This window comes from Prosopis cineraria, unplaced genomic scaffold, assembly GCF_029017545.1.
Source record: "Prosopis cineraria cultivar Desert tree isolate PC_DT_omini unplaced genomic scaffold, ASM2901754v1 PC11, whole genome shotgun sequence".
Lineage (NCBI taxonomy): Eukaryota > Viridiplantae > Streptophyta > Magnoliopsida > Fabales > Fabaceae > Prosopis > Prosopis cineraria.
In genome coordinates, this window is record NW_026555342.1 from 6,967,160 (window position 1) to 6,993,077 (window position 25,918).

The 25,918-nt window shown below is 33.6% G+C and overlaps 2 protein-coding genes across 2 annotated transcripts; one reads left to right on the top strand and one right to left on the bottom strand.

Annotated features, from left to right (window-relative positions):
- The first annotated feature begins 9,319 nt into the window (after positions 1 to 9,319).
- Positions 9,320 to 13,118, top strand: LOC129284860 (DNA-damage-repair/toleration protein DRT111, chloroplastic). Its single transcript, XM_054920350.1, has 2 exons — positions 9,320 to 10,532; positions 12,610 to 13,118. The coding sequence occupies exons 1-2, from the start codon at positions 9,702 to 9,704 to the stop codon at positions 12,904 to 12,906; spliced, it is 1,128 nt and encodes a 375-aa protein (XP_054776325.1). The 5' UTR covers positions 9,320 to 9,701; the 3' UTR covers positions 12,907 to 13,118.
- A 4,555-nt stretch (positions 13,119 to 17,673) lies between these two features.
- On the bottom strand, positions 17,674 to 20,854 carry LOC129285415 (kxDL motif-containing protein LO9-177). Its single transcript, XM_054921112.1, has 3 exons — positions 20,667 to 20,854; positions 19,887 to 20,039; positions 17,674 to 17,887 (listed from the first exon to the last, which is right to left on the bottom strand). Exons 1-3 carry the CDS (start codon positions 20,792 to 20,794, stop codon positions 17,785 to 17,787), a joined length of 384 nt encoding a protein of 127 aa, XP_054777087.1. The 5' UTR covers positions 20,795 to 20,854; the 3' UTR covers positions 17,674 to 17,784.
- Positions 20,855 to 25,918: the final 5,064 nt, after the last annotated feature.

The following is a 25,918-nucleotide window of genomic DNA, read 5'->3' on the forward strand; positions in this document are numbered from 1 at the left end:
CTGCGATAGCATTCAATTTTTCAACACTATAATCAATTTTTGTTCCCTAAATCGATTTGACTTGTCATTAATAATAATGCCATTGATAAGTTATCAATTCATCGTGCTTTTTATCCGAACAAGTTTCGGATATTAATTGATTGATTTCAACTTACATTTATTGTGATGGTAAAATCTTTACATAGGATTACTATTTATTTTTTTGTATCGCCTTGAATACCAAAATACAACATTGATATTAATATTTTATTTAATCATGTGCATGAATGATTCAATTATATGTTAGAACATTCCATTATTGAAAATCATTGATGATAGAGTTGGGGGAAATCATTCATGATAGAAAGCAATATATCATGTGGAATCAGCGAATCTCGAAAATATAGACAAATATTAACTAGCATACGGATTAATATTTTTCATGTGTATTTATTGTAAAATTTATTTGTCAAAAGTAACACTTCTCTATTCTCATTCGTAAGATTGGGAAAGAAAAAATTTCATTATTTTCCACATTCATCTTTACCTGAATATATGCTTATTAAATATTAAGAAATTATTAAAAATAATTTTTTTGTTCTTAAAAGTAAAAATTTATTAAATTTAAAAGCAAAGTTGATGAAGTTTAAAATTTTTCTTGATTTCAATGAAATATAATAAAAATAATTTATAAATAAAATCAAAAAAATATATTTTTAATTGAAAACTAGATTTGGAGCTTGTATAGAGTTAAAAGCAAGAAATTGGGGTTTATCTTTGATTTACTTCGGTGAGAACATAGATATTGGAGATGTGAATTCATGGAGAAATTGTGATATTACCTTAACTCATCAATATTGTATATTCATCAATGATTGAAAAAATGAATCAAATTAGATGGTTAGATCATCAACCAGTCATGCTAACAGCTCTATCAAGTTAGAAAAACTATTTGGAAAGTTGAGCTGCTTTGGATCGATGGTCAGATTAGAACTCAAATCTTATTTTTCAAAAACCAAATTGTTCAACAAAATGCCCTTTTTCTTTTATTTTTTTTTTTTAGAAAATGACAAGCTTTTTCAATTATTTGACGCTATGTTGTATCATGTGGTTGTCAAGTCATGATAAACTTAAAATGTTCGGTTTTGTTTTTAAATTAAGTAGTAATTTCACATTTATTTCTTATATTTAGATTATTATATACATATATAATTTTTAAATTTAATTATCAAACCATGCGAACTATGAACCACTAATCCTTCTAGTTCAATAACCAATCCAGTTTTGAAAACATCGATGCCCCTAAAGGCTTAAAACTATGTTGGGAGAAAAGAATAGAAAGGATAATAGAGTATTTTAACCCTCTATAGAGACGATTTCCAACAATTTGAATTTTCATAATTGAGATCATCTAGCTTTTTTTTCATAAAAAGAAGATTCAAGGTTTGATTCTAAAATATTAGGAGATATCTAATGAGCACATCTTTAAGTAAACAAATAACTATACTAATTAACTTGCACGCAGTGTTCAAGTATATAACTTAAAAAGTTGAGAATTATGAGAAAGCTATCTCTCGATTGTTGGAATCTATTGAATGGAAACTTGTTTAATAGTTATAAAAATCATGCAATCATCCATATGCATTTTAAGAAGGCTTTGCCTTTTGGTAATTTTTTTAAAAAAAAGGAGAAATAACACTATTCACATAAAACAGTAGAGTACATAGCAATTAAGAGCAATGTTCAAAAATCCTATCATCGCACAGGGGTTTTCAGATAGAGTGCCAATGAAGGTGGGACCCCACAACGCATTACTCAACTGATATACTTCTATGGTTGCAACATGGAATGGAGCTAAGTCTTTAAAAGTCAAGGCAATACATGGATTGAGACAAGACAATTCATTTACACCACATCCTAAAAAAACTATCATATTTGATTGTTGATGGTTTATTCATGTTTTTGTGAAGTGGTTTTAGATCATATTAATGTTGTGATGCAATGCATAAGAGGTTTGGCTAGCGACATTTCTTAAGTCTTGCTTTTATGGAAGGTAAAAAGTGTAACATCCTTGATTTTAAACCAGATTTAATGAGCCCAATTAGATTAATTAAGTGTATTAGCAAAATGTGTGGCTAGAGAGGCCTAACGAGCTCGTTTGTTTTCAATTTCAACCTTAAATATGGATCCGGAGGAGAATCAAGTCACCTGGGAATGAAAGAGGAAGAAATTATGGAAAGGCAAAGTTTTGTGCCGTGCACCAGGGCTTATAGATCAAGCATCGCAGCACACGCATGCTAAAATGCCTAGGAAGCCCTCTATGTGCCATGCGTCGCGGCGCATTGTGCGTCCGCCATAGCCCATGGACATTTTTATGTAAAAACAGACCTGTCTGCAGCTTGCAAAAATAAAGAGAGAGAGAGAGAGATTTTCGAGAGAAAGTCCGAAAAGCTGTACTAGGGCTTGAAGAAACCGACTAGTGAGAGTAATTTGGAGCTCATAAACATCAAAAGTAAGCTTCTTACACTTAAATTTTTCTATCTTCTTCCATTTTTTTAGTGGTAGAAGTTAAGGTTTGATTGATAATGGTGACTTTTGATTCATAAAAGCTATGGATCTAAACCCATTAACTTAAAAAGAGTTAATGAGAGTAGATTGAGCGAAGTAAATTTAATATTTATGAATATATGATGGTTGGTAGTTGAAAAACATTAAATGTTTGAAAATCCTCATAAATATATTAGTTGAGAACAATGTGGTCCCATTAATGATCATTAAAAAGTTTCATGATATTAATGAGAGTTAAAGGAAGCTAAAAAATCCTATAAGTACTTTTATATGAGTCAAGAATAAATTTTAAGCATTAAAAAAGTGTTAAATTATTAGTGAAAATTAGCCCAAATGTAGATATTGATAATTTGAATTGTAAATGCTTGTAAAGTGACTATCTTTGGCACCATTCTAGCTTCTTGAAAGCTTAAGGAGTGAGTATTTAAGGTGTGAAACCTTTGACCTCTTAAAAATTTGAGGTAATCGGGGAAATTCTATCCTGTATTTTTATGTATTAATTAGTTTGTTGAATAATGGTTGATAGTTAAATAGTGTGAAAGTGGTTAAAATGCAAATATGGCTTGTTTTGTTTGAAGAGCCCACTATTGAAGTGATGATTTAATATAGTTCAATGATTTTGAAATTTTAGAGTTCAATAATTTTCAATGAGTGAGGTATAATGATTTTAAAAACATAAAGTACAATGATTATAATGATTATGAAAACATAAAGTATAATGATTTGTGTATTTGGAAGTTTAATAATTTTAAAATTTATAGAGTTCAATGATTATGAATGTGTGAGGTACAACAATTTTGAGATTTGGAATTCAATGACTTGTTTGATTTAGAGTTCAATAAAAATGTATTTAAGAAATTTAATGATTTGTAAAATGGTGGAGTTCAATAAAATTGGTTATGTGAAGTTCTATAAATTATGTTAAATGTAAATTATTATATAAATATGCATTGCATGATCATAAAAGGCGAGAGTTCGCCTAGGAAGAGAAGTAGAGAATTAAATTCACGTGGTAGGGCTCCCATCCGAGTGATGGCTTGCTCGAATTGATTATATTCATATTGTCTTACTTGTTCAATGAGGGACTCGAACCTAGCTAACTATCTATTGGTTCAATGAGGAAGCTAGTTTAGGCCTTTAGGGAGTATGACACCTCATAGTATGAGAAATGGAGAAAACCGTATTTCACAATAAGTTGGGTGAGCCTTGACTAGGTAATCCCCTCATAAATGTTTAAGCTAGGAAAGTCACGAATTATAGACTATCTCATTATGTTATAGTCTATAGTTTCATGTTAGAGGAATAAGAAAGGTATAAAGGAGGTGTGATCATGCACATAGTGAATAAGGGCACTTGATTGTTTGAGTTGTGACCTTAAGGATAAATATCATGAATTGAGTCTTAATCACTCTCAAGGAGATGTCATTTGATAGTGTGACAAATTCTCTTCTACATGGAAGTTCTTAAAAAGCATTATTTCCTAAATACGTGCTATTATGCCTAGAAATGTGAATTTGTACTCTCATACATTTTATATGGTTTGGAGAATTAATTATATTTGTCGCTTACATTTAAATTAATTGACATGTATTAGTATAAGTTAATTGAACCTTAATTACTTAGTGGTTGCACTCACCCTATTATCTTCAATATTACAGAGAATAACTCAAAAGGATCGGATAAAGGAAAGCACCTAAAGGCTTAAGATTGCAATCTTATTTAGTATGCCTCTTTATTTTTAAGTTATTATGCATATTTGATAATTTAAATTACCAATTAGAATTAGTCCATTTTGTGTTCTTATTTGCATTATGTGCTTGTGAGTTATAAATGTATTTTGGGCCTTAGGGAGTGAGTTGATGATACGATAAGGTCAAAATACTAATGCAAGTAAAGGTTGGGCATAATATATGTTGATTATGAAATATGTGATGAAAAGTGACTTGAACTCCCCCTTATATGTTTTTGAGATTGAGGGGTTGAGTAGTGATATTGTGATCTCTAAGTGTTTTAATATGATATGGTGCACCGCACGAGTTAGTTTTGATGTTTTGCATGTGAATTTGTGTCAATGACTATTGGCTTTTGGTGATTGAATTGGACACTTAGTTTTGAGAAAAATATTGAAAAAGTGTAAGTTTTGAAAAGAGTGTCTAAATTTTAATTGGGTAATAATTTGATTATAAAACTAAAACCATTAGTTAGAACCCAAAAAAAGATTTTCATAAATACTTAGTTCGCATTAATTGGACATTGGACAGAGGATTGGGGCATGTCAAAAGTTGCCCCAAAAGCTGTCAAATTGACAACATAATTTACTATCAAATATTGCACAAATACATTGGGGCGCATATTTGACGAGCCATGACACATACCTTAGTTTTTGCAGAATCACTTTGTTTTCTTGATTCTTAAGTAAATGCATTCATATTTGAAATAATCTCATACTTTCACATATTTGTAAACTTTGATTTGTCTATTTTAAAGACTTTGAAAATGATTTTAATTTTAAACACCTGAGATCCTCATTTTTCCAATCATTTACAACTTGGTATTATGTTAATTATCTTAATCCAATCTCTTTATTAATTAAATTTTAGAGCTAATAATCATAGCTTAGAAGGAAAATGATATTACAAAAAGTGTCTATAGAGATGAGGTTATCAAGAGATGTGGTTTTCAACATTCTTAAGAGTTGGACAAGTATTTTTGATCTTTCATTGCCAAGGGCAAAAGATCTAACAATAAATTTTAATACAAGAAATTGAATAGGTGGATGAACTAATGCTCATCGTTAGTAGGAAGATTAGCCATGGTTTAATCCATAAGACTAACAAATCCCATTATATTATAGATGCAATGTAAGAAGTCAGAGAATGTTTGCAAGTAAATGGAGGGAGTGAAACAAAATCTTATATGGGGCACTAGTGTATGGAAGAGGAAGTATTATGCTGTTAGATGGAAAAAGTTACGTGTTGAGAAGAAAGAGGGAAGTTATGGTATGAAAGATAAGCATATTATCATAAAAATTTAAGAAACTATGTATGAAAGTTCTTATTTGAAAGTGTAATGGGAGGCAAAGTTACTTCATGAAGTCACTGCAATAGTGAAAAGGGGAGGCTTTGGCATGATAAAATGCTTGTATACGAAGTTTCCTCTTATTGCTAGAATTAAAAGTGGTAAAAATAATGGGGTCAGTGATTATGTTGTGCTTGGAGGGGAGTAGAAGTTTGGAGTGTTGGAACAAATATTGTCTCGTGAGTAGTGATGGTATGTCAAGTGTAAGAGCAATTCTATTACCTAAGCAAGAGGAAGGTGATAGTAGGGTGGTGTGGCTTCACCATAGTGTAGCCTTCTTCGCAATGTTAGCCACGTATAAACATTTGAAGGGCGAATTGGTAGAGGATGATATCTGGACTTGGAATGCAATATGAAAATGAAAGGTTACAAGAGAATGCAAGTATTCACATAGCTATAGAAGAGAGAGGAAGTATTAACTTCGATGAAGTGGAAGTGATTTTAGAAAGTAGTGATGTTGCTTGTTGTAGAATGTGGTGAGAGATTAAATAGGGAAGAAATTATAGTGGGCACTACCAAAAAACAAGTGATTTGTGACAAATTAAAAAGTGTGCATAAATGCATCACAAATCCATCCCAAATGTTTGTGCATACTGCATCCCAAAAATTTGTGATGGAATTTGAGACTAACAATTTCGTCCCACAAATTTTGTCCCAAATGTTGTAACAAAATTTGGTGTTGCAAATAATTACGACGCTATTTGAGACTAGTAATTTCGTCTCAAAATATTTGGGATAGAATATCGAGACATAATTTTCTGTTACAAATTTTTCCGTCCCAAATGTGTGACAAAGATGTCATGAAATCTCTAACTACAAATTTTATTATAATTGTAATAGGTATGAAATCAAAATTGTATGAAATTAAATTTTCTAAAATTTATTATTTTTAATGCATATATTAATTTTTAATTATTATTAGAAATAAGCATAGAATAATACTTTTTTGTGTTGAACTATACAAGTACAAATTAATTGTTATAATTAAAAAATGTTATATGTTTATAATATTATATATATAGTTATAATTAAAATTAAATATTGTGTGTGATATATTTTGTAGAGATTTTATAATATATTCATGGATTTAATTTTTAAAAAATAATTTATTTTTTAATTTTTTTAAAAAAATTATGATATCTTTATGTATTTCTGCATTTTTATGGCCTTTTCCATCATACACCACATTAAATTATTTCTAAAAACTATTCAAGATAGTTCTTTATTGTTGTATTTAGTTTTATTATTTTATTAACAGTACTAGCTCCCATAAAAAGACTAACATGCTTTGTTTTTTTTTGGGGGGTTGCTGTAAGATCTAATGAATCTTTTGCTTGTGATGGACAATTATGATTGAAGTTTGAAGTTGATTAAGTTGATAATTCTCTTTAGTGATTATAATGTTATATGTACTCTAGATTTTTTTTAATTGATTTAAGTATGATTTGATGTTTAAGTATTGTTCTGATATACTTTTGAGTTAATGTGATACTAGGTTCTTTAAATGATTTGGTTATCTTTTATATATAGAAGTTATTATCATTGTTGTTATTGTTAATAGAAAAGTAACGATGGAAATTATATTTTAAAATTATTGCAAAAAATAATAACTAAAATTATATAAATGAATACATAATTTTAATTTGTCATTGGAAATAGATTTGTGATGAATTTAAGCCAAAAATGTCCTTCACAAAATATGAGACAAATGTGGGAGGGAAATTCCTTCATAAGGATCTAGAATGGATTTATGACAGTACTTGTTGTCCTAAATTTGTGATGCCAAAATCCACCCAAAAAACAACATCTCAACTTTGTGATGGACATGATACTTCTGTCGCAAAAAATTTGCAATAACAAAATAGTGACGAACATTGTTTCTTCACAAATTTCGTCACCAACTCTGTTTGTGATGGAATATCCATTGCAAATTTAGGAAAAATTCTATCACAAAATGCTTGTTTTTTAGTAGCGGGGTTGGTGCAAGGTAAATTTTGATAAAAACTATTAAAGGAGGGTTGGGTGTGGAGGCATAATGAGGAGTTAACAAGAATATTGGATGGCAAGTTTTGAAAGGAGGATTAGTATGTGTTATACCTGAAATCTAAATGCATGATTTTGCAACATCCTAAAGCTTTAAGCATAAAAAAAGTCATAATTAATTAACAATGATAACAATGATGTAATATCCTTGTTGCATGATGAAGATGGGCCGATAAAGTCATTAGGACTATTGAAACAAAAATCTAGTTAATTCAAACCGACCAAGTTATGGGTAGGATAACCATGATCAATCAAATCTATCTAGTTAATCTATAAATCTATTAATTCAAATCGTTTGCTATGTTGCATGTGCATACTTAAAAACAAAGAAGGAGGGAAAAGGAAAAAATGTATTGATTTTGGATAATGTGCATAACCTTGTGTAGAACACACGTGTACACATCTAAGTTTTGTTAAGTAACCATACCTTATAGACAAGAGTATGTCATTCCATCATTTGAAATTATCAAAGACTTTTAAAACATCAAGTTATTTTATCTGGAGGCTCAATCATTGTATAATCATACGCCAACTAAGCTCACCTTTCTTACAACTCATCAAAATAAATATGTCAATTTTTGCCATTGTGATAGGCAAACCTTGCCAAGCATAGGGATCAACTTTGTGATGAAGGTATTAGTTAAGGATTAGTTTATAAATAGAATATATTGCAGAGGTTGATTTGAGAATGAGTACAAACTTAAAGACTAAGACTTATAAAGCATGAAATTTTAACCTTTTTTTTTAAATGGCAAGATAATATTGAGAAAATTTTAGTCTAAACTCTTTGACCAAATATAATGAAAAAATAGAGCTCTTTAAAGTCAAAAATTTCACTGCAAATCAAGGACAATGAAATGAAATTAAAATATAAACTAAAATTACCTCATTGTTTCTAGTTGCTTAAACATGTTAAAAGATACTTATAAATTTCTTACATTGAAGTTGTTCATTTCCCACATTGAAGCGGGTAATTTTTCTATTGGAGTTGTTTGTGTGCATTGCTTTACTTAATTTCATTCTCAATGTTGTTATCATGATAATAAGAGTGCATATTCCCCTTATTGTAATTGTTTATTGCTCATGCTGAAACAATTATTTTTTCTAAAGGAGTTGTTTTTTATTTTATGCTTAGTGATGTTATCATGTTAAAAATAGTTGTAAATTTCACATATTAAAGTGATTAATTTTTTTATAAGAGTTGTTTGTATGCACAACTTCACTTGTTTTTTTTTTTCTAAACTACTGTTATCATAAAAAATAAAGTTGCAAATTTCTATACTAAAATTATTTATTTTTTTATACTGAAGTGCTTAATTTTTTTATTAGAGTTTTTTGTATGCATAGCTTTATAAAATTAAAGGATTAATTTTGTCATTTTTCTTAACATTTTGATTTTATTTCACTGCTCTTAGTTTGTAATAAAATTTCAAATTTTAAGGATTCTTTTTATTTTTAGACCAAAATTTTAAGAATAATCTTTATAAAGTGGCCGGGCCTCAGCCTAATTAACATTTAGAGGCCAGATAGATGCAAAGTTAACATTAACATATTTCATTATCCAAAGAAAAAAAAAACATTAACATATTGATACTGACGTTATGTTAGCTAGGGGAAAAAAAAACAATAACATTGGGGGGTGGGGGGGGGGGGTGACATTAACTACGTCCGAGTCAGTTCCGAGTTCCGACTGCCGAGTTCTGGGTGTTTTCTTTTCGTCTCAGCCCTAATTGAAGACGCTAGAATTTTCAGAACTGTCTCAATCTCTGTGGAGTGACCCATCTTGTTCCTTGATGTTTCTCTCTCAAGCACTCACAGAGACATTGAATCTCTCCACGTTTCTCTAGCAGGTCGGAGAAGTTGTTCCACTCGGGATCTTACTCAAGTTCTGACTTGTCGAACTCTCTGTAGGGACCTACCCTACCACAAATTGGGCTTCCGCAGGGAAAATAAAAGCGTAGTCGGAGCTCACAGATTCGAATTTCTTTGGATTTCACAAAATTTTGATTGCAGAGCGATAAAGAGGTGTCAACATGTTGGGTGGGCTATATGGAGACCTCCCTCCACCCTCATCTGCCGAAGAAGAGAAACCCAACAACACCAATGTATGGTCAAGTAGCACCAAGATGGCTCCGGCAACCCTTCGAAAACCGGTTTTCGCGCCTCCTCAGACGGTTCTGAGAACCCAGAACAAGCCGAAAACTGTCAATTCTTCCGCATCTAAGACAGTGACGTCGACTCCAGTCGCAGCACCATCACCGGTGGTGCCAGATGATGCAGCGCAACCCGCTCTTGTGGGTGTACAATCGACGGTGATAGAGGAGTATGACCCGGCGAGGCCGAACGACTATGAGGAGTATCGGAGGGAGAAGAAGAGGAAGGCTAGGGAGGCAGAGATAATGAAAGAGCTCGAGAGGAGACGGCAGGAAGAGGAAGAGAGGGAGAGGAGGGAGAAAGAAGAGCTGGAGAAGGAGAAGGACAGAGAATATGGGGACTCGAGATTGAACATTTCCGGGGAGGAGGCATGGAGAAGGCGTGCGGCGATGAGTGGAGCAGTGCCAAGATCTCCATCGCCACCTCCTAACGGGGATGGTTTTAGCATTGGCAAGTCAGAAACGGGCGGGTTGGGGCTTGGTGCAGGTGGGCAAATGACAGCAGCTCAAAGAATGATGGCAAAGATGGGATGGAAGGAAGGGCAAGGACTTGGCAAGCAGGAGCAAGGAATTACCACTCCGTTGATGGCCAAGAAAACAGATAGACGAGCTGGAGTTATTGTCAATGCTAGTGATAATAAGCCGGAAAAGAAATTGAAGAGTGTGAATTTCAATGGGCAACCTACGCGGGTGCTTCTGCTTAGGAACATGGTATGCATATTTTGACTTGTGTTTGAATCTTGCTGCCACCTATAGATGTTGAGTGCATGAATGTGGTGAGAAACGATACTGCTTATCGACTAACTTGCACCGTGGTTGATTTTATTGCTTATGCAACTAAATATGGCTAAACATTTCCTGAATCATTCACGATTGGTTCATATTCCATCGGACATTTATGGATCTTTTGTTAGCCATTTTTGTGGCTGATATTGATATAACCATTCTTCATTACCACTGATTTAGTATTTGTGTTTACGTGCCTTGTTTCAAAATACCCTCCAAACAACTTTAACTGAAATAATCATGTGCTAATTCTATATTTAAAAACTATTGAAAATTTTGTGGCTCAATATGATCCATATTTATGTTTTGCTTCTTTTCAACTGTTAAATCGAAATTGATGAATGCTAAGTTGTTGTTTATACTCTGTGCCGATTGGTCTTCTGAGAATAATTCGGCTCGATGGTCAATGTGAAGCTTTAAATAAATCATCGTTTTGTCATGAAATAAGGATACAGTATAGTATGATTAACATATGCAATTTAACTAGAAACTAGAAATGGTAATGCATCAAAATTGATATTTGATACCGATGCTTATTTTTGCAAAACCAGTCTGTTCTGTCTATTTGAAATGAACACACACTTAGTAATAGTTTATGGAATCTGCAGATTCATGTTCAAATATCCTGCCTTTCTCATTTGCTTATGTTTCAGAGATGCAATGTGTAATGCCAGTTATATAGTGGACAAAAAGTCGTTTAGAGTGGTTTCTGTGCAGTGGTCTGATTAGCTTACATGCTATCCTTTGACTAGCCATTGCCCCCATTGCATATTTTTATAACGTTTAATTTTCTGATAAACCATATCTTTTATAATCCTAACAGCAATTTTTTTCTAAGCTTGAAAGAGCACTGGTAACTGGTTGTGAATTTTGCTTGTAAACTTTCAACAACAACAAGAAGCCTTATCCCACTAGGTGGGGTTTGCATGTGAACTTTCATTCTCAAAAAATGAGTGAAATTTATATTCAGATTAGACTCAAAGTTATCAATTTTAACATAACCCTTTTACCCTTGCTTCCAAATTTATATCACAAATTTATGTTGTTCAAAGGAAATCTTGAAGGTGCACAGTTGTTGGCTGTTTTCTCCTGTATCAACTTTTTTGCATGATTAAGAACGGTATTCAGTCAATTGAATGATATATATGGTGATTGACGCAGTTAATTTGTGCCTTGTAAGTGTTGATCATTCTAATTGTAATGGAGTCTGATCCATTAAATTTGGGTTGATTTGTTGATTAATGTATTAATACGTGATTGTTATATTCCTTTGCCTTCTTAATGGTTATTGATAACTCTTGTTTTTAGTTCTGTTTACTTGCAATGGTAAAGATGATTTGTGTTCCCAGCTATTTTCTCTTTTTATATTTATTTGTTTAGGGTAACTATGAAATCCATTGAAAATGGGGCAAACATGTTACTTTTAGGCTATATTTGGTTGGAGGGGGAGGAAGGGGAGGAATTCCCTCAATTTTTTTTTTTTTTGGGGGGTGTTGAGATGGGGTGAAAGGGAAAAATTTCCCTCCCCTCCCCTCCCCTCCCCACCAACCAAACACAGTGTTAATCACAGCAAGAAAGACATGGGTTGAATTATATGCTTTACTGCAATAGGGTTTTTTTTTGCCCTGCTTTGTCTAACCAGATGTGTTGATCATTTGAGCAAATTTATACTTGGTATATTGAAGGTTAGCTTGTAACTTGTAATGATAATATGATTACTTTTTCCATCACAAATCACAAAGCTCAAAGTTTTTGAAGGAAACCAAGAGAGTCAGCCTTGATAGTTGCACTCTGGAAATAATTGGTAATTTTTGTGAATGGCATTTTGTTCTTTTTCGTGTATGCGAAAATGCTCACATGAGTGCGTGGCTTTGGTTTATTTTTTTGGCTGGCTTTGATTTATTATGATTTAATCTATGCCGTTAAAAGTGTGATGGCAATTCCAATCAGTTCAACCTATAAATGCATTTGGTGTGTCACTAATTTTACTTCGGCCATGAAGGTGGGTCCTGGCGAGGTAGATGATGAACTTGAAGATGAGGTAGGATCAGAATGTGCCAAATATGGGACTGTAACTCGGGTCCTGATATTTGAGATAACAGAGCCAAATTTCCCCCCTGATGAAGCCGTCAGAATCTTTGTGCAATTTGAGAGGTCTGAAGAAACAACTAAAGCCATTATTGACCTTGATGGTAGGTACTTTGGAGGTAGAGTGGTGCGAGCCTCATTTTATGATGAAGAGAGGTTTGGTAAGAATGAGTTGGCTCCAATGCCAGGAGAAGTCCCTGGCTTTTTCTGAAATAAGAGAGATTCTACTTGTGATGTCCTAGAAGAACTTGTTAGTGATTACCGTGAAAACTTGGAAGTGAGTTTTGCACTTCATTTGTGGTAAGTGGGCCCCAACCTGTGAACAAAAAAAAAAGGTGTTTGTAACAGCAAACATAGGATTGTTGCCTAGGGAATTACTGCAACCACAAAGGTGAAAGTTCCTTATCAACGATCATTTTCTTACCCTGCTCCCCTTCTCTGATTGGACTCATTGCTCAGTTTTTTTGGGTATCGCATTTCTTTCATAGTAATGAAAAGAAAGGAGCTCTTCAAAAGCCTAGATTTTATCAGTATGTTGAGAACGGAGCTTCGAGGAAAGCCCAAAACTTGACAATGCAAATGCAGAATCCTGCAACGTAAGAAATTTATAAGGTAAATACTGAAGTGGGAAGCAATTTCTCCTAGCCCATCAGTAGAAGATTTACAATGTTTTGTTTTTGGAGAAATGCCACATTTACAATGTTGTGTTTGGGGAAAATTATTTATGCAGTTATTCCATAGAGAAATGACATTTAAGGATAAATAATTGAATTAATCATATTCAAGGACAAAAAATTTGGAAAATTTAAAATAAGGATAGAAGATCGTTTAGTTATTTAAGTATTTAACTACGAGTGTCTAGCCTTTGACAAGTTAAATTTTCTTTTATTCTTCATAAATAGATGAATTTTACTTGCAAATTAATGATTATCAAGTTACAAATGAAAGGTTCTGACCCCCAAAAAAAAAAAGTTACAAATGAAAGGTGAGGATAAAACGACTGAAACTTATGAAACTATTCATTTTTTTTTTAAATAGACGAATCTCATTTACAAATTAGAAGTCACAAAATTACAAATCAAAGAGCATTGATATCAAATAGCATCTTTAACAAGTTGAAGTTATTCTGTTTTTGTCTTTTATATAAATAAACAAATCTAAGTTGTAAATTTGTGATAACAAAGCTGCAAATCAAATAATAAAAATATCAAATTATTGAAAAGATCTTTAGCTCTTATTTTGGTACCCTCAAATCTATTGGTTCTAATATTGAATTAGTTCAGTATTTTCATACTCGACTGTCGTTTCCCCTATTCAAGAAGGCCAATGCCTTGTTAGTGTGTTTGGCTTCAGCGATTTTTGGCATTTCATCGACGTTTAGTAATCTTTGGTAAGTCTCAAGTGTGTTGAGTATTTTACTAGTCTTGCATCTATAACTGGTTCATAGCAAGCACTGGGATTCTACAACAATAAGCCTTTTCTTCTACTCTCCAAACGGCAACGTCGCTAGCTATTCACACGCACTAAAAGTCCCAAAAAAAAAAAAAAATACAAAACAAAGGAGAGAGTCTTAGAAAGTAAAACTGAAAAATCTTCCTATTCCTTTCTCTGTTGAAATAGTCTTAAATAGGGGTGTTCACGGGACGTGACGGGACCGGGACACCCTCGTCCCGTGTCCCGTCCCGAAAAAAAGATCGGGACTGAATTTTGGTCCCGTGTCCTGTCCCGTCCCGAAAGTCGTCCTGTCTCGTTAAGAGTCGGGACGGGACCGGGATAAGATCGGGACGTCCCGCCGTCCCGATAAATGGAATAATATCAAAAAAAGATCTGAATAATAACGTTCATTAAAATTTTAAATCATATAATTTATTAAGTTTAAAATTAAAACAACACAAACATATAAATAACAATAATTTAAAATCAATTATTGAATTATATTAATCGTAACTACATATTATAATAACAAATATAAGTGATTTTTATACTATAAGTTAGCAACAGGCAAGTCAAACACAATATCAAATCATTATTCTTCTATTTTAGTGAAGGTGGATTAAGCTAATTACTCTTCTAAAAATAAGCAAGAATTATGTTATAAATAAAAGTTATTAAATAGATAGATATAAGAATAAATTATATTAATATAATTAATATATTATAAAGAAAGATATTGCCATATTTACTCCATGCCATTAAAATTATCAATATAAAAAACTTTAGTTTTAAATAAGAATTATAAGCATTAAAATTATAATTGATATAATTAATATAAGTATAAATTATATTAATATAATTAATATATTTAAAATAAAAAATAATATATATAATATTCGGGAAGGGACGGGACGTCCCGATGGTAATCCCGTGTCCCGTCCCGTCCCGAACCCCTTTTCTGTCCTGTCCCGTAAAGTCCCGTCCCGATTATTTTCGGGCCGGGACAAGACCCGTCCCGATATGATCGAGATGATATCGGACCAATCGAGACGGGTCTAGGCTGAACACCCCTAGTCTTAAACTATCCATAATAGCTGAGGCATGTTGGTGGTCAAAATGACGAAACAATCAGGAGGCGACGTCGGCCATTTTCTCTCATGAGTCGTACGGAGGAGACTCCATTGTCGTTCTCTGATTCTACCTGCTCACGCCCTCCAAATGCACTCTTCCCCTTGTTTCTGACACGTCATCATCGCCATCCCGGAGCTTTCCACAATGCCATTGTCCCTATGGTTCCGGCCGCCTTCATCGTTGATGGTTTCGGCATCTCCGATGAGCTCTGGCTTCGTATACGCTGGAACAGAGTTGGGTTGACCACAACTGTCGTTTAGGCTCTCGGGAAAGCAGACTAACGAACGAGACCCATCATTGATGTTTGATAAAGGGGCTCCCAACGCCATCGTCGAACTCTCCTCCGACCCCGGTTACGGTGCCGCCGTTGGGTGTGGGGATGGTGGCGGGGGTTTTCCGAAGAGCTCCGCACAAGAGACAGTTATTCGAAACCTTCGAATCATGAAACCGACAATAAAAACAAACAAAATCGGAGAGAGGAAGAACATTACAGAACATGCCGAGTTTGTTATCACAGATACCCTGTTCTTACCTATTTGGTTTCCTAGAAAAATTTCACCCGCTGTTTGCTTGGGGCGTTTTGGAGGGGAGGAACAACAACATAGAAGACCGAAGGAACACCACAGGATATACTCAGTTTGTAGCAAGAGATTCCCTGTTCTGTTTCGTCAGGTTTCCCAGGGAAATTTAAGGAGAAATTATGAAGTACAATAGATTTATGAGGGAACCATGAACCGAAAACGATATATAGACAAGTAGAAGGCATTGTGGGGTGAGTAGCTAGAAAGTCAAAGCCAAAAGACATCATAAAATACCCCGCTAGCGACGCCCTGTTCCGTAGTCTAAAGAGAGACTCATTGAAGACGCGTGAATGGAAAACAAAACAGATGATTAGAAGAAGGCATTGTGAAGACGGTATCTAGTCTACATAATGGTAGAAAGAAGGCGGCCTCGGAATGCATTATTTGCGGGGCGTGTAGTGCTTGGTAGTCGAGAAAATCTACAGAGGAATAGAAAACACAAGAAATTGATTGAAGTGTGAGTTAGTACCTTGGCGCCGTAGGTGGCGCCATCGGGGAGAATAACCCAGCCGGCCTCCGTGGCTAATTGACGAAGGACCTCATTGATGTCAGCGCGAGGAGAGAGAGGATTGCCACCATGCTTCCTCAAGCCGCGGGAGATGTTGGCGGTGATGGAAGGTTATTTGTGACTCAACGAATCCAACGGTGATCAAGTGTCCACGTGGAGGAAAAAAAATATTGTACGGATTACAATCGACGATGGCAGCGCCGTGGGTTTTTGAGTGACTAAGAGAAGGTGTAGCGGTGAGATTTGATTGTGGCGCCAACATATTCTTCTATTAGGGGTATATACTTCTTTTTTTTTTTTTTTGTCATGATATTAGGGGTTTATACTATATTGACTCGTTTGTCGTTACTACTGTTGATGACCGTTTATTGTCAAGGAATTTTTGTTCCCAGCTATACGGTTGAAGCCTGAATGTAAATTTAAATTCTGATTAATTACAAACATAAAACCAAGCGTTTGATGAAAAGTTCGAATTCGAATTTAACAAATATTTCATTAGGGAAATTAAAATACTAAAACTATTTTGAACGCTTGTAAGTTCAGTTTTTCTATGAAAAAAAAATCTAATTAATAAAATGAAATGTAACTTGTACCACGATCATTATTTGAAGCATAATGCAAAATAAAAATTAATTCCTTTTCAAAATAATAGTAATAATTAGTTATATTTTTCGGCCAAATAGCAATAATTAGTTTAAAATATAATTTTAACAGCATAATGACATTCAAATTTGTAAATTAATTTGTTAATTTGTTGAATGTACATTCTAACTCAGTCTATGTGTAACCTTTAACAGCCAATGTAAAACTTTATTAAATCTCACATGAATATGAAGAATAGAATCGTTTGTTGTTGTTGAATATATAACAGCTGATACATTTGTTGCATGAAATCTAAAAGGATCATGGCACGTGAATGATACAGTCGCTTCAAAATATTTATATCACACACTACACTCCATCATGTGCTCGTGTCATTCCTAAGCTAGCCATTTTGTCATCCCCGTCTAGCACTCAAATTCAAGCCCCTTGTACATATAGTTCCTATTGGCAAAACTTTAGAACGGTTTTAGGGTGGCTCTTGGAAATTTGAATTCAAAAATTGACATTGGCAATGAGAATTGAGAATTAGAATGGTTTCAAGCTAAAGTACCTTCCAATCTCAACGAAGGGGTGCACGCTCAAGTTTTCTCATTCTCCAGGAAAAAGTACCTCCATTTTCTTCCCATTCATGAAATAGTCGTATTTATTTCATTATAGGGGTATTGCAATGGAATATCAATAGAGCTTGAGGTTATGAAGAATACTTGGTAGCAGAACGCAATCAAGACAACAAAGAGAACTTTTATTACGTGAAACATAAAACAAAACAAATGCATGTATATATAGAACTTCTTACATGATCTAGAATTTCTACTTCATAAGCAAGCATTAGTCACTTGGGCATTTCGAGATCTGGTCTCCCATCAACCACTTCATTCGCCGAATAATCAGGAAAGGCATCTGGATAAGTTGCTGCAATTTTCGACTTCATGCTTCTGTCAGGGAGGGTGAACCAAGCAATAATTTTTTGTTATTAGAGAAATAAAAAAACTACAACAAAAGAAGTAACATGCACACACAAAAAACTCCTTCCATATGGATTATATATTATATTTTCAAAATGGATTATATATTATATTTTCAAAGTCCTTTTAATCCATTTTCTTTTCTGCAACATATTTGTCCTGTTCCTTCACCTTCTAATCCTGGTTTAGCAATCTTTGTTCCCAAATAATTAATCAACACGATGCCCTCAATTATCCAGCCAAATTCATTTCCACCCCAATGACAAGTGGACATTCTCAGAACCTAAAGGTAAGACCTCAAGATACATGGAAAGATGTGAATAACATGAGCATACATATCAAAAGGACAGAAACAAAGAGACTTGCTCCCCAAGTATTAGTATGTTGTTTATAAAATGTGAACAACATTAAGCTTTATCGTTATGGAACTGAATAAAGTGAGGACATTACATTTCATGGATAATTATATTGTAGGGAGAAAAACAAGACTATCAGGCCTGTAATGAAGAATGTAAACTCAACTAATATTTGATTTATTATTACAAATTAGCGCCTAACGATGAGGTCCAATAATAAAAAGATATATCAAAGAACCTAAGCCAGAACTTTAGAGAAACAAAAATGATAAACCTACTTTTTGGGAGGAAAAAAAGAGAGAAAAGGATAAGAAGATACTGCCATGGGGAATTTGGGATCACGTGATCAATCATAAGGTAAGAGAAAGCACAGACAGATGATTTTGAAAAGTGCATTCTTGTTGGGGTGAATAAAGATTATAAAGATGGACTGCATTTAAAAAATGGTGCAGAATCATTGATTTCTTCCGTTAGTTAGAAGCAAGACACCGTTCCCATGTATAAGCCATTTGAAATTTAGCTCAGATGTAAGGCCTAACTTCACCAAAACACAGCCATTGAGGAAGGCATATAAATAACACCATATGTTGGATATCATAAATCAATGGAGTAGTACAATTAGCCCAGTAAGCAAAGATACAAGGACACAGCTAATTGTTAACAAAATGCGATTTGATAGGCAATCACGTATAAACAACAAAAACATATAGAGACATAATTACCTTACAAACACCAATTATTAGCAGGCAAGTGTTACTGCATCAATCATTAAAACTTATGGAGTCATGGTAATGCTAGAATAAAACCATAAGTAGAACTTGCGGCTGCAATCACTGCTCTAAAACTGTTAAGCAGAAGCCAGAAGTATCCAGCCATGTCTCCCAAATATCAAAGTGGATGCATGTCCAACACTAGCACAACTACAGTGGAGCATGCGTGCTTCCTTTTTTAAGGAAGCTTGATAAATAGGTAGCCAGTGAGTGTTTGTATTTATTCTTTGCCCCCTTAATGACCGTTTACGTCATTGAAGTAGGTTTGTAAATGAAATTTCAACAAAAGTTGTTTTCTGACACGGTTGCAAACAAATATTTATATGCTTAAAAGTTAAAAATGCAACTCATACCATGGAACAAAGAATGTTAATATCTGTGTCTTAGATTGAAGCACGGGCTTTTTTTCTCACATTACTTATAAGACGGCACAAGTATAACTTGCAATTCTTCTATTCCCATACCTCCATTGTAAATCATAATGTGCCAACAAGCATTTCGTTTATGTTATAACAGGAACGACTCATTTTTTGCCTCCATAATAAGCATTCTCAAGGTGACTTGCTTCTACATAGCAAGAAACGACAAGTTTAAGGACTAGACTTATGTAAAGTTTCTTGAGTGTCTGTTATCATTATCTTCAATAAAAACATGGCGTCTAGAGAAAATATTGTTAAAAACCTGATCACGTGATACTGAGATATATTTTTTAAAAAAAAAAAATCATGTTTTTCAGTGAACAGCCTTATAACAAACACATCAAAACTGCATCTAAATTTTGTCCTGCATTTATTGGTACAAATGCATAATCATGATAAAACGAACAGTTGGAAATTAAAATACCTTAATTTCAGAAATATATAATCGAGGTCTGACTTCATAGACTTCAGTAGGCGGGCATTTCTAGAGATATCTCCAGAAATCTCAGCAAAGCAGTTTTCTGAGAACTCATTAAAGTGTGATAGGACAGCATTGCTATCCTGCAACCTTCCCAATCTGAAATTTTGGCATTTTAGAAAGGAAACAGAAACGGAAAGCAATTAGTCAAGAGCTCAAGATTATACAGGCAAAGACCATGTTGAAAATCATCAAGAAAGAAGATATCACTTTGGTATAAACAACAAAACCATTCTCTAGTCAACAAATTATGAGCCTATTCTGTCATGACCCACCGTTGCTCATTAGCGCAAAAAAGGGAGGCGGGAAGACTTCCGATTTTTCATCAACATAAAGCAACAAATACATATTCCTATATTCTAGGAGCATGGCCCGTTCCAGCTACATCGGCATTGTAAATTCTCTTTCCTCTTTGTGGTGAAATATGATGTTATAACTTATAAGAAACCAAAGCACAAAATAAACAGGAAGGAATACTGCTTCTAATTGTTTCCCAGTTTCCACGCTAGCAATACCATTTCTTGCTGACGCATAAATTCCTCATTGACTAGTAAAACAATCCCAATTGTCAGGGCTGAATTGATAATCCATTAGGTGGAAGAAAGAACTAGAAATGCAGCGAGGATATCTGACGACGCTAAAAAAATAATAATAATTATATTTCATAAACATGAGAACGAGAATACATCCAACAAGCATTCAGATGGAAAAGGAAATAAAAAGTACATGATGTGCTGCAATTGCTTAAGGGAGTGAAGATCTTCCGTACTGACTAGGGTTTTGAACTCGCGGGAAACCTCTTCCGAAGCAGCCCTAATTGGTTCTTTCTCCTTCCCTCTCTGATCCATCTCCATGGCTCGTTCCTCTCCGTCGCTCCCACCCGCCACCCGCCACAGCCAGCAACGCCGCGAAACCGGTCAACATTTTTAATGGCAAGGCCCAGTGAGGTTTCACTTTCATATGATTTTTTCCTTTCCTGCAAAAATTGAAGTTTGCTCATGACTCGGCCCATGTTTTAAAATGGGTTGTATTTTTTGCAAGAAAAGAAGTTGGCATGAGGTTTGGCCCATTTTGACTCTTTGATTTTATTTTATACATATAAAATAAATTTATTTCGCATTTTATAATAATAAATTTGTTTTAGACTTGTACATTTAGGAAAGGCTCACCATAGAGGCCAACTTGTGGCAATGGGGTCTGTTATATGTTAAAGTAGAGATGAAAATGTGAAATATTAGTATTTATTTATAGGTGCAAGTGTCATTTTCATCCATTTCATTGGGTGCTAAAAAAATTATGAGAAATTAATATAATCCTGTTCCCATATCAATAGATATAATAAAGTTTATGTAACGTCGTATTATATATAACCTATGAACAATGTAGTTCATCCAGATTTTTGGTACAATACATATATAGAAACGTGCCTAGTTGTGCAGACAACGTCATGAGGTTTTATTTTCGCTAGAAATAACTGAACAGTAAAGAGAAGTGCCCCAATAACACCAAAATAAAATAAATCATTTGCGATATTGTTGTCTCCTAGAATTCATGTTATTTATCATTTGGAGTTAGAGTGAGAAGCCATTCAAGGTAAGATTCAATTTAAGATAGCCTCTGGATTATGCTTTTGGAGACAAATTTGAGTAACATGGTCAACTACTAACGGGGGAAAAAAAAGCTGAAAAAGCTAAGAACACTGACAAAGTCTTTGACAAAAGTCAACCCAAACATATCACGTTAGTGATGGGCCCAAATATCATTAAAGATCTTGGGCTTGTCTAATTTAGTGGGGCCCAACTTTTCGCACGTATAGAAAAGAACGATTCCTTCAAAAGAAATCATAAAATTTATTAAAAAAATTTTATTTTTTAATTCTTCAACTTTTAATTTTTTTTATAATTTAATTTTTTAATTATGATTCACTATTACTTAATTTTTTTATAACTTAATTCCTCAATTTTTGACTTATCTATGATTCAATCTCTCAACTTTTGTTAGCTCTCTCTTTTTATGTTAGTTTAGATGCCATATTAAAAAGCAAGAAGAGAGTATTTTAAAGCAAAATATGAGTATTTTTTTATTCCTCTTATTTGATGAGAATAATTTTTTTAAAGAATTTTAAAAAATAAGAGCTGAATTATAAGTGAGTAAAAAATTAAGGAATTGAATTGTAATGAATTATAATTGAGAGATTAAATCATATCAAGTCATAGTTAAGATATAGAGTTATAAGTGAGCTAAAAGTTAAAGGATTAAAATATTAATTTTTTCAATTTATTGTTAGTATTTTTTAAATGTGCCTTCAAAGTCAAATGGCATGCATGGTATTCTTTGAACTCTATGGTGAATACTTTATACATCTAATCTTTGATGCTTATTTGGGAAAACAGGGGTGGTAGTACGATTATTCTCAGGTTACTTATATTTGATTTAAATAGTTTAAATTTATTTCTTGTTAATTAAATAATAATATTATAATATACCCACGGGGTTGGGTTCAGAAAAGAGTTTGAAACTTTATAAGAAGATGTACTTATATTAAGTGCTTGACTAATTGTCTCTAATAAAAAAATACCTGTATATGATAATAATAATAATAATATTAATATTAATAATAATATGAAGCATAAAACTAGTGCTGGGGAATGAAATCACATGCTTTACTCACAAGCTAATCAAGTCTGCTGGATCATGTTTTTGATGGGTTAAAATTGAAAGGGAGACGATAATGAAGCAGATAAAGGAGGGTAGTGGGAGTATGATACTGCAACGAAGCTTTCCTTTTCTTGCTTTGTGTGTGGATGACAGCAGATTTGCCTCTTTCTTCAATCCAAAGCAAAAACACAAAGAAAGACACCTTTTAGTGAGAAAGGAAACGCGAAGTGAAATTGGAAAGGCAGTGTGATTTGCCAGTGGCAAATGGCAATGAGAAGGATGATTAGTACTAAATCCAAATGATGTGGGGGCTCTGCTGTTATTTACTGGTCTGGTGAATGTTGCTTTTGGTGAGGATGCATTTATAAGATGTACTTATCTTATCATTATAATAACTAGCTCCTCCCCAGCAGCAGATCTACTGGCTAGTTCTATTTTCGTTGTTCATAAATTCATTTGATTCTGTGTATCTCCAAAGCAGATCCTGAAATCTTGCCCTCTTAAATTCTTGTTGGCAGCAGCACCAACACTGAACACACGTAGCTCTTCAACTCTCGACTCTAGCTGCATGAGTAGTCCAAATTTTTTTTACCAACCTCTCTGTTCAATACCCATCCCTTGTTACGTTCACATGAGAACAAGAAGCTTTTATCAATACCAGTGGGCTTATTTAAAAAAAAAAAAAAATACGTCAACCATTAGTGTGAAGGAGAACTCGTTCTAAAATACTAACATATTAAATAGGAGAGTTCTTTGAACTCATAAAACACGTAACATATGTGAAACTCTTCCATGGGGGCTAAGAAAATGTGTCTCAATTTATCCTGAACTTGTACAAATGTATAAAGCTGAGCTTGAATGTATCAAGTTAATGATATGGTCAAAGAGATAAGTTTGAATGAGAAAACTTTAAGAAACGAAGTGTAGTGCTAATTAATAAGGAAAGCAGTGAAGGTAGGGCAGTGTAATTTTGCAATTTGGGTGGGAAGAAAATGAAAGCGCGAGAGAGGGAGAGCAATAAATGGGGATGAAAAGGAAAGGGACGAGTGTTTGCCCCTTAGTGATAGCACCACAAAGAAAGACAAGAGAGATGGAGGCGCATACAAGAGCAAATAAGTTAATTAATTATTTTTAAAATTAATTTTTTTATATTTATCTATTAAAATTTAATGGAACATCTCAATTAAAAATTTTTATTAATTACATTCTTAATTAAAAAGATTTGAAAAAAACTTGTTAATTATATTTTAAAAGATTTAAAATATCTTATATTTTTAAAATGATACTTTAAAAAAATGTATTATAATATTAAACATAAGCAGAAGTAGCATTCTCTATGGTATTATTCATAAAACAGAGAAAAAGCTTTTTTTATCTTATTCATAAGTTACTGTTCAATTTTTATTTTAAATTTTTCCTTTTATTTTTATTAAATGTTATAAAAAATATATTATTAAAATATGTATATTTAATAAAAATAAAATTAAAAACATATTAGATTTCTGATTTTTAAACTTTTATTTGATTTTGGCATAACATAATAGAATAACTTATTAATCTAATTTCACTTCAATAAAGTGGTTAATTTTCTTTAAATTAATCTTATCTTTTCATTTTTATCTCTATTTAATAAAAAATTTTATTTTAAAATAAATATAAAATAATTTATTTAATAAGTGACTTTTTTTAAAAAAAATAATAATTATATCTTAAAAATTAAAAATATTTTAAACTTTTAAATATACAAGCCCCTAAAAAATGCTTGTTCTTTTTAAACGAGAGAGTGGACAAGAACTGGGCATAACATAGTGCAGACAAACTTAAAAATATTGGATGGAAACATGAAAAAGTAGGGAGGGAGGAACACAGAGTCCCAGAAAGGAAGAAATGATGATGAACCCTAACAGAAGCTAGTGGTTGTGCTTCAACGCCCCAGCACCAGCAGAAGCAAACAAGAAACCTCCCTGCCTCATCCCTCCCCCTTCCCCATGCTGCGTCTATCCTATTCCCTACCCTACTCTCTCTCTCTCTCTCTCTCTCTCTCACTCACGGACATCTCAACTCAGTAAGAATTGGAATATTCTCAACCATTTGATCATTAACATGTTTTGTAACAAAGAATGGACACCACCACGGTCATGGATAGCATCAAACCCCTCAAAAACCACCCCTCACTAATCTAGGGGTGCCCCTCAAACCACTCTGCCTTGCTTCCTTTTCCCAATTACTAAACCCTTAACGATCACAATAATGATCATAGCCTGCCGGCTCATGTCTGGAAATTTAAAGAAACCTGCAAGGCTGCTGCCACAAAGATCGCTTTCACTTTCATTCTCCATTTTTCAAACTTTGAGCCTAAGTTTGATCAACATAGTAGTTCAAGAGTTAAACTGTAATTAGACAAAGTCATGAAAAACAAGGCATTGGGTCGTTAATTTACTTATTTAACCTGCTAGATTTGAATGCTACGCTTTTTTCCCCATTTCATGTTGCGCAATATTTAAATCCCATGAGAGGCAGGCCACTTTAAAAAGTGTCCTTTCCTCTCAGCTTTTCAATCCCTGAGGTTTCGAGGCTCTAGAAAGGGAAATAAAACCACATACTATGAGCTGCTGTTAATGAGGTGGGCCCCTACTGTATATATGCATGATGGTGTTGCCATAATCATTATGGCTCATGCATCATCCTGCTACATGGGAGTAATATGCTGTACTCTATCATGTTCCTTTGCATACGTAGGTTTGCACCCACGTACGTCTAGGCCATTATACCCTCCAGACTTCCCAATCTTGTCCTTCAATTAAATATAAATAAATGTTGCCCAGGAACAATGGACCAAAACCACCAACGTCCATTCATAGTTTCTTTCTTCTTAGTTCAAAATTTCAAAAAGAATTTTGTATGTCACCTGAGTAACCTGAAAATTTAATTAAACTTGATCTCTTCTTGCTAAGAGCGAGGGTCTACATGCATATATGTAATTGTTGACCAAATCTAGTTCATTTTACGTCAAATATTTCAATTTACAATTACAATTTTTTTCCATTAAATCAAGTGAAAGAACTGGGTGGGGCATTGAGCAACAGTGATAAGTCCAAAGTCCTCAACCGAACCAATGAAAGGGACAAAAAATGGACACCTAACAGTGCCCTGTAGGGCCAGAGCCTTGCCTAATTGTTTATTTGTCTTTAGCGCGCACCCAGATTCGAAACGTCGTCGCATTCGCTTGTCATCAAGGCGAGCGTATTAATTATTGGAGATGGCGTAAAATCTAAAACGACAAAAAGAGAAATAAATGGAATAAGCAAGGAAATAAAGAA

Bases quoted from the DNA above. Each gene is read 5' to 3' on its own strand.
- LOC129285415 (XM_054921112.1), bottom strand. From the start codon at position 20,794: ATGGAGATGGATCAGAGAGGGAAGGAGAAAGAACCAATTAGGGCTGCT. The intron at 20,040-20,666 runs GTACTTTTTATT...CCAAAATTTCAG, and splicing joins AAGCAATTGCAGCACATCAT to ATTGGGAAGGTTGCAGGATA. The intron at 17,888-19,886 runs GTATTTTAATTT...CCTCCCTGACAG, and splicing joins TATATATTTCTGAAATTAAG to AAGCATGAAGTCGAAAATTG.
- LOC129284860 (XM_054920350.1), top strand. From the start codon at position 9,702: ATGTTGGGTGGGCTATATGGAGACCTCCCTCCACCCTCATCTGCCGAA. The intron at 10,533-12,609 runs GTATGCATATTT...TCGGCCATGAAG, and splicing joins TGCTTCTGCTTAGGAACATG to GTGGGTCCTGGCGAGGTAGA.